General features: G+C 52.2%; 1 protein-coding gene across 1 annotated transcript in view; it reads left to right on the top strand.

The window, feature by feature from the left end:
- The window catches only part of PCIF1 (PDX1 C-terminal inhibiting factor 1), an 8,572-nt gene extending 159 nt beyond the window's left edge, over positions 1-8,413 (top strand). The window contains exons 2-15 of the mRNA XM_009640658.2: positions 132-259; positions 731-868; positions 1,276-1,406; positions 1,646-1,800; positions 2,035-2,182; positions 2,392-2,475; positions 3,239-3,338; positions 3,543-3,705; positions 4,949-5,121; positions 5,573-5,659; positions 6,159-6,343; positions 6,835-6,928; positions 7,149-7,324; positions 8,110-8,413. Of these exons, the coding sequence (XP_009638953.1) occupies positions 132-259; positions 731-868; positions 1,276-1,406; positions 1,646-1,800; positions 2,035-2,182; positions 2,392-2,475; positions 3,239-3,338; positions 3,543-3,705; positions 4,949-5,121; positions 5,573-5,659; positions 6,159-6,343; positions 6,835-6,928; positions 7,149-7,324; positions 8,110-8,362 (2,015 nt within the window). The 3' untranslated portion in view covers positions 8,363-8,413. The remainder of the gene's footprint in view (positions 1-131; positions 260-730; positions 869-1,275; positions 1,407-1,645; positions 1,801-2,034; positions 2,183-2,391; positions 2,476-3,238; positions 3,339-3,542; positions 3,706-4,948; positions 5,122-5,572; positions 5,660-6,158; positions 6,344-6,834; positions 6,929-7,148; positions 7,325-8,109) is intronic.
- The last annotated feature ends 6 nt before the right edge of the window (positions 8,414-8,419 follow it).

The following is an 8,419-nucleotide window of genomic DNA, read 5'->3' as shown; positions in this document are numbered from 1 at the left end:
AGGTGAAGCGAGGCCGCTAAGGGCGGCTGGGGATGATGCCTATTTCAGAGTGTCCTGTGACAGTAATGGGGACCTGAAGGGCAGGGCTGTTACTCAGGACTGCTCCTCTCCTGATTCTCTCGCTGTCTTCTCAGATGAGCTGCTGCAGGCTGGCTGGGAGAAGTGCTGGAGCAAGCGGGAGAATCGCCCTTACTACTTCAATCGCTTCACTAACCAGTCTCTGTGGGAAATGCCTGTTCTGGGACAGCATGATGTCATTGTAAGTAAGCACTCATCTCGAGGGGCTGTGCCGCTACTGGGACATTCTGCAGTGGCAGATGCCGTGGTCTTGCGGCTTTCAGATTGCACGTGTGGGAGGGTCTTCTCTACCTTCAGAACTCCTCGCCGAGTCCAGTGCCTGGCTTGGTTCTGGTGAAATGTTCCTCCTTCATGTGCATGTTCTGGTAGTGCTGTTCCAGGTGTGGTGCACTGCTCAAAGAACGCTCAGCCTGGGGGAGCTGTGTTGCATTTTTCTCATCTAAGTCTTAAAAAAAAGCATCGGTCTAGAAGAGATTTATTTATCTTTTTCAGCTTTCTGCAGGGCTGAGTATTGATGTCCTCATTTCCATCCATGTGGGAGCCTGGGGCAGTGAAATGGGAAATTAAGAGAGCTTATTGCCTTAGTTTGGGACTCTGCAGTGGCAGCTGATGAACTAACGTTGTGCTGTTGTTGTTGTTTGGATGCTCATAGTCAGACCCTCTGGGATTGAATGCGGCTCCGATGCCACTGGAAGGTGGGATGATAGACACCTCTGTGGAGAGCAAGCAAAGGAAGAGGAGATTCTCTGAGGAGGTTCCACCGAGCGGCAACAGTGTGAAAAAGCCCAAGGTGGGTCTGGTGCTGTGAAACAAACAGGCTTAAGGATGTTGTTCAAACTGAAACCTAGGGGGTCTGGAGCTTGGACCTGGTTTTTTTTTTTTGAACTGTGCAAGCTCAGGCAACCCTAGTACAACTTGAGCGGTGACAGCGGATGCTCAGAAAGTACAAAAGTGGAAGCAGACTCAAGTCCTGCCAAGTTGCGATTTGTCTCTTACAGCCTGTTGTGGAGTACGGGAGAAGGGAGATAACAGATTATGACTGAGAAACATTCCAGCTTGTGTGTTCACGTTAACTTATGCCAACAGCAGGCAAATGTGCTCTAGCAATTCACGGGGGTACCCCGAGTGGTGCACTGCTGCAGGGTTGTTAGGTGTACCTGTCTCTCTGGGGCAGTAATTCATCTTTTATGCGCCCAGGCGGACGTCCCAGGGAACCCAGCTGCTCAGACTGTCCCCAGCTCTCCCAGTATTCCAGGAACCTCTGTTTTGAAGGCGTGGTGTGTTTCACCTGAAGATAAACAGCAGGCAGCTCTTTTACGACCAACTGAGTGAGTTGTCTCCGTTTGTTTTCTGTTCTTTTCTTGGTGGTAGATTAGGGACACGTGGTTTTCCAGACATCTTTGAAGAAGAACCCTGGGGGACTTAACACTCCCGTCTATCTTTGCAAGGAGTCTTGGTAGTTCCATTTTCCTGGCTGGTGAAACAGCCCGGGGAAGCATCTTTAGAAGTAAGATTTGATAATTAGCCAATGATCTGGCCATCCTGATGACATTTGCTTCTGCCACAGAGTATATTGGGACCTGGATATTCAGACGAACGCGGTGATTAAGCAGAGAGCACCATCTGAAGTACTTTCTCCACACCCTGAGGTGGAGCTGCTTCGATCCCAGCTCATTCTCAAGCTGCGGCAACATTATCGTGAGCTCTGCCAGCAGCGAGAAGGTGAGTTTCTGTTGGGCTGCCCTTATTTGTCTTACCAGTCTTGCAGTACTGTGGGGTTCTTCCTTCTGGTTAACATCTGTCTTGTCCTTGTTTTCTCTTCTTATGATGGTTATACTCTCTGTGACATGGTTGGTTGTGAACTCGTTATGCAGAACTCCAGTGTGATGATCCGTGTCGGAGCTTCTGCGCATCTCTCTGTTGTATTGATTAGACCCTTTTTCTGTGCTTCTCCAGGGATTGACCCCCCAAGGGAGTCCTTTAATCGCTGGATGTTGGAGAGGAAGGTGGTGGATAAAGGGACAGATCCTCTTCTACCGAGTGACTGTGAGCCAGTAGTGTCTCCTTCCATGTTCAGAGAGATCATGAATGACATTCCCATCAGGTACTCTTCAAAGGCAGGGCACCTTCCTGGGATGTTTTTGTATCGGTCTGGTCCAGTGATTTAGCTGCTGCAGTTCTGTGCTTCTGTGTTTTACTTTGGCTGATGAAGGTAGTAGGGTGCTGGTGACGTAAAGCTTGGGAACTGGACCTGGCCTCCATGCCTTTGTGGCAGCTGTGGAACTGATGCGTGTGAATTTAAACTTGCCTCAGGTTATCCAGAATCAAGTTCCGTGAGGAAGCCAAGAGACTGCTGTTCAAGTATGCTGAGGCTGCGAAACGGCTGATTGAATCCAGGTGGGAGTTCCTCTTACCGTGCTGGCAGGTTCAGGGAAGAGAAAAAGGTTATAGGGACTTTTCGACGGGGCTGCTGCGTCCCACCTTATTCGGTGCTGGTCATTGTCTTGCTGAGGAAAAGCAAGGTTAGGAATGTACAGAAGAAAAACAATAGAGCTGCAGGCATCTTTTGATAGAGATGTTACAGTAAGATCTAAGGTTGGGAAGCTGAACGTATGCAGAGGCAAGTGAGAATCTGTGGAATACTGGCCATGGAATGCCTTCTGTCAGTTATCCCCGAGAAAACAAGAGTGCTTGGGCACGCACTATTAAAAGAGCAGCAAGCTTAGAGTGGTATTTTATTATACCATCTATGATTTTTCCGACGAGTTCTGCCACAGGACAGAATTGAGGATGGTAGCCTTGTGGGGAAAATAAAAAGCTTGTCAATGGGATAGTTTTCTCAGTGTCACAAGCTCCTAGCAGTGGCTGCGTTTGGAAATGGGAGGCAAGATCAAAATCGACCATTTCCATGATAGATGAATGCTTTATCTGCCTCTCCCGTTGCAGAGGACAGCAGATAGCTACACGGTGTTTTGGAGGGTCCCTAGTCACACAAATGTCTGGAAGCACTTTCCAGAGGAGGCCTGGAGGGGAGTGACAGGGTAGGGCCTTGAGGAAGTGTCAGCAGCTGCATTCCCTCGCTGACAGAAGACCGTTGTGGTGGGATGGAATATATTGCTGTGCAGCTGTGGGTTGAATTTTGCTGCTCTGTTTTGTGCAGGAGTGCTTCACCAGACAGCAGGAAGGTGGTGAAGTGGAACGTGGAGGACACCTTCAGCTGGCTGCGACGGGACCATTCTGCCTCTAAGGAGGACTACATGGTCAGTATCCCTTTGCTCGTGCAGCTGAGTGCAGGGAGCCTGGGAAAGGATGGGGGGCGTGTTTGGGGCCAGAGAAAGGTCCTCCTGGAGAAGGCTGCGATTGCTTTGCTTTGTGAAAAGGGAGTGACCGCAGCATGGAGGCCCTGCATGCCAGGGAGTCCAGTGGTGGGCTGTGTAAGGGACTCTGGTTCTCTGGTTCTGCAGGACCGCCTGGAGCACTTACGCAAACAGTGTGGGCCCCATGTGTCTGCTGCAGCAAAGGACTCTGTTGAAGGCATCTGCAGTAAGATTTACTACATATCCCTTGAATACGTCAAGCGGATCCGTGAGAAGCATCTTGCTATCCTCAAAGAGAACAATATATCTGGTACGCAATCAGCTCTGAAGAGCTATAGGGCTACAGCACTGCAGCTTAAAGGCAGCACCCTCTGGCCTGTCCCCATTCAAGCAGCATGATCTGTTGGGAGGGCTGCTCTGAATCCCTGGGGTTGAATTTAAAAGAGTCAGAAACAGCCGGTCCAGCATAGGTCTTAGCTGACAGTCACACAGTGCCTGTGCATTGGCAAGGTGTTTTCCATCAGGTACTGTTACCAGCTGTAATATCAAATATCACAAATGTATGATTTGTCAGGATTAAGCAGCTTGTTGGGAGCTGACCACGCTGAACAGGGCATTAGTTCGTTTCCCCGGACCATGCTTTTTTGCTCGGCTTTTTCATGAATTCCTGGGGGCAGCCGACACTCCTTCCTAATGCCCAGTGCTCTTTCCTCCCCATGTTCTCCTTTGCCACATTTCTTGGGTTTTGAGCACCTTCTGCACTCCTCTGCCTCCCAGTGCATCACTGTGCACCCTTCCTCCTTTCCCAGCAGAGGATTCGTGTTCCTTGATCTTTTCTCTGCTCGCTCTTCCTAGTTTATGTCTGTAATTCTGCCTCTAGTCACCTTTTCCTTCCGTGGTCCCCGCTTCTTTCAGCACCACCGTTCTGTAGTCCTTTTCCTCTTTGGGTTGTAGCTCTCCTCAGACTCCCTTCAGATGCCAGCGTCTGCCTTTTGCTGCTTGGTTTTTGCTGCTTGTCTTCCCACCCAATTGAATCCGTGATTCTTTCCGACTGATCTTTTCCCGTGAGCTCTTTTTTCCCTGCTGAAGCTGAGGCTAGGCTGCTGTCCGCAATGGGTAACCACAAGGTGGCAGGAAGATTCCTTTGCCTCCTGCACTTGACAGCCTGGGAACCCTTACTGTGCTTTGGATGAGTTTGGGGCAAATTGAAATAACAGCAGCAGTGACAAGGAAAGTGTTCCACTAGTCTGGGGTGTGCCTCACGATGCTGGAGTGGTTGTGTACGGTCTACGGATCTGCCGTGTTAGAGATGGAGAAGTGCTGTGGAATGGGTCCTCCGCGCTCTGGCAGCGGGTGATGGAATTAATCTGGGGAATCGGCTCTGAACCTAGGTAGCTGCCTACGAGATCTGTGAAGGAGCACCATGGTGGTTTTGGGGTGACCAGTCTGCTCTTCAGTCCTGTTCCTGTCGCTGCATGTTTTGAGGTGGAAGGAAGATCTGTCCCAGACGTCCCTGGATTCTAATGGGCCGCCTTTCTCTTTATTGCCTGCAGCTGAGATAGAAGCTCCTGAAGTCCAGGACAGGCTCGTATACTGTTACCCAGTGAGACTGGCTGTCCCCTCCCCACCACTCCCCAGTGTGGAAATGCACATGGAGAACAATGTGGCATGTGTGCGGTACAAGGGGGAGATGGTGAAAGTGAGCCGCAACTACTTCAGCAAGCTGGTAAGGGCCGACTGCCAGTCCTGCGTGACCTGTCACAAACTGCCGGTTGGTGAGAGGTTTCATTTACCCTTGTCCGCCGAGAGGAGGGGCTGTGCAGAGGGATGGAGGGCTGACCTGGCGGAGGCTGTCAGTAGTGACAGAAATGAGGGCGGCTGCTTCCACCTTCGTCAGGGGCAGGTTTCTGCTGGGAATACTTACAAGGCGCTGCGTGTATGCTTTGGGTACGTACTGTGCTGCAAGAATGGTCGTACTCGCAGCAAGGCAGCCCTTGCTGAGAGGCACCAGCTGAGGTGGAGCACTCATTCACGCTAGTAAAGAGCTTGCGGTTCACTCGCGCGGTAGGAGCAGAAGTGCTGACAAGCAGTGTCTGTCTCCATGTCGTGGCGTGTTTGTGTACTGCCTTATCTTTGCCGGTTCTGTTTGTATTTAACAGCTGGGCTTTCTCTTCCAGTGGCTTCTCTATCGGTACAGTTGCATTGATGACTCTGGCTTTGAAAAGTTTCTGCCCAGGGTTTGGTGCCTTCTCCGTCGATATCAGGTACTGTCTCATCACAGTTGTTGTACATCAGGAAGCCTTGGTCATGTTGGGGAACTGAACTTACTGCCTTTGCTCTGGGGGAGGGTCCACAGCTCTGGGAGCCTGATGCAAAACAGGGCTTAAACTGTGTCCCTTGTCTGCTCCTGGTGTTTTGAGGTAGGACTGCAGTCTGGGGAACAATTGTGATCTCAACAAGAGACCTCAGGAGGGGTAAAGATAAATTTTTATGAAAGAAACCTTCAGTATTCTTGAGTCTGAGGGCCAGCTAAAGGTTCATGGGGGATTGACGGTTGGTTTGTGGGGCCTGAGTTGGATGAAATATCTAAAGAGCGTTCTTGGGTACATGCAGGGGACCTACATGAATTTGAGAAAGGACGAGGGGGCCCTGCATACCTAGAGGAGTGGGTGCATGGACGTGTGGCCCTGGGTCCGTGGTCAGTGAAGGGAGCAGCAGGAACAGCGAGTGCAGGCACGGCTCACCAGGGTTTGCTCTCCTCAGATGATGTTCGGTGTGGGTCTGTACGAAGGAACTGGTCTGCAGGGGGCACTTCCCGTGCACGTCTTCGAAGCCCTCCACAAACTCTTTGGAGTGAGTTTTGAATGCTTTGCCTCGCCCCTGAATTGCTATTTTAAACAGTACTGTTCGGCCTTCTTGGATACAGACGGGTATTTTGGATCCAGGGGGTGAGTCTTACGTTCTGGTGCCCTTGCCGTGTTTCTGTGTGGGTGCGTGCATGTGTGATGGCTCAAGGCAGGCTGACGTGTCTGTGCCTTCAGGATGGTAGCTGGTTGGTCTGCTCAGGAGGATGTGTGCTTTGGGCCTGCCTCAAGGCAATGGCTGGACGCAGAGTGGCTGTGAAACCGTCAGGAGTCTGCCGTTAGTCTAGTTAGAGGGCTCTGGGGTTTTTGGGTCTGCCAGTGCTCACCCTTGTTCTGAAGGATGTGAGACCTGGACCCTCAAGCAGTCAGCTCCAGTCATCAGTCTCCTTCAGTGACCACCGGTGGAGTGTGTCCCCAGCCACCACTCCTGCTGTTAGAAGCGGCAGGCCCTGTCCTGCTGGGGATTCAGGTGTCCTGAGAGTATGACTGCCTTTTCTGGGGGAACGGGTGCTTCTTACGGTGTGAAGATTCGAATTCTGGCCTCTCTGACAGGGATCTTTACCTTTTCCCTCCAGCCCGTGCCTGGATTTCTTCCCTATAAGTGGCTCGTTTGAGGCAAATCCTCCGTTCTGTGAGGAGCTGATGGATGCCATGGTCTCTCACTTTGAGGTATGTTTGCTCACCTGCAGAGCTGTTCCGAGTGGAGCCGTGCAGCCAGCCCTCTTCTCCCCGCTGCTCCTGCACCCTCGCAGCAGGGCTGTAATGCAGAAGGCAAAGGGCAGCGACTGCTGCGGCACTGCTCTAGAAGCAGGGAATGTTCCTTACAGCCGAAACTTTTTATGGTGTGGCTCAGACAGTGCTGAGATTGTTCATTTTCTTGTTGAACTAGAAACTGCTGGAGAACTCCAGTGAGCCTCTCTCCTTCATCGTCTTCATCCCCGAGTGGCGGGCCCCTCCTACACCAGCCCTGACCCGCATGGAGCAGAGCAAGTTCAAGCGGCACCAGCTCATCCTGCCAGCCTTTGATCATGAATACCGCAGCGGGTCTCAGCATATCTGCAAAAAGTAGGCCTTCTTCTTGGGTCCTTCTGGGATTGCGTTTCTGAAGCCATAGGACAGAAATACCCTGTCCCAGGTTGAAATCGGTGGGAAGCAGGGAGCAGGCAAGGAAAAACGCAGTGCATAATCACCCTGGGGTTTTGAGATGGGCATGCAGAGCGGTGTGAATTTCACGTCATTTAATGACTCCTGAGGTGTTTCACTAATAAAAAGTTTGTGAGCGGGGTGTGCCTTGGGCACAAGTCCAGTCAGAGCAAGGTCATAATACACGTGGTGATTGTCTCTGCTCCTCTGCCAGCCCATGCTCTGGTCAGAGGGGAAGCAGAAGCAAGAGGGGCGGGTGGAATCTCGGTCCTCAGCGGAGCAAGCTGGCCGTTGGCCTGCTGTTGAAGCAACAAGTTCCAGCAACAACTTCATTTAAGCAGCAAGTGCTTGAACACTGAGTTCTCCGCACCTGTTTACGATTGATGCTTTACCGTGTTGAGCCTCCTCCTGCAGGGACAGCGATGTCCCGGTGCACGTGCTGGTGGAGAGCTACGTGCCTGTGCACCAGTGCTTCTCCTCTGAAAGTTCGCAAGCCTTTGCCTGTCCTCAGAAATGCCTGACGCTGCCCTCTGCCTGCTCCTTTCCTCGGAATAGCGAGAGGAAAGGGCAGAGACGAGTACTTGTCCTAAAGGTGACGCGTGGGAAGAGGAGGGGCAGGTGCTAGGGAGTGGGAGTGGGCGGCAGTTGTGTGGCTGTGGGCAGGTGGGCCTGGGGAGGTGCTGAGCGCCTCTTGTCTTGCCTTGCAGAGAGGAGATGTACTACAAGGCCGTGCACAACACAGCCGTCCTCTTCCTGCAGAACAGCGCGGGCTTTGCCAAGTGGGAGCCGACACCGGAGCGGCTGCAGGAGCTCGTTGCAGCCTACAAGCATTCAGGCCGGACCCTGAGCTCCTCATCCTCTTCCTCCTCGTCCTCTTCCTCCTCCTCCTCCTCCACAGCAGACAAAGAGCGGGAGCTGGGCCGAGAGCAAAGCAGCAGCCGGGAGACTAATCCCAACTAAGATGCAGAGGTGCGAGGCAGCAGGGGAGGTGCCGGCGGCCCCGAGGAGGCTTGCCAG

This window comes from Egretta garzetta, unplaced genomic scaffold (genome assembly GCF_000687185.1).
Source record: "Egretta garzetta isolate BGI_Z169 unplaced genomic scaffold, ASM68718v1 scaffold356, whole genome shotgun sequence".
Taxonomy (NCBI): Eukaryota; Metazoa; Chordata; class Aves; order Pelecaniformes; family Ardeidae; genus Egretta; species Egretta garzetta.
This window is presented reverse-complemented; position numbering and strand designations above follow the sequence as displayed.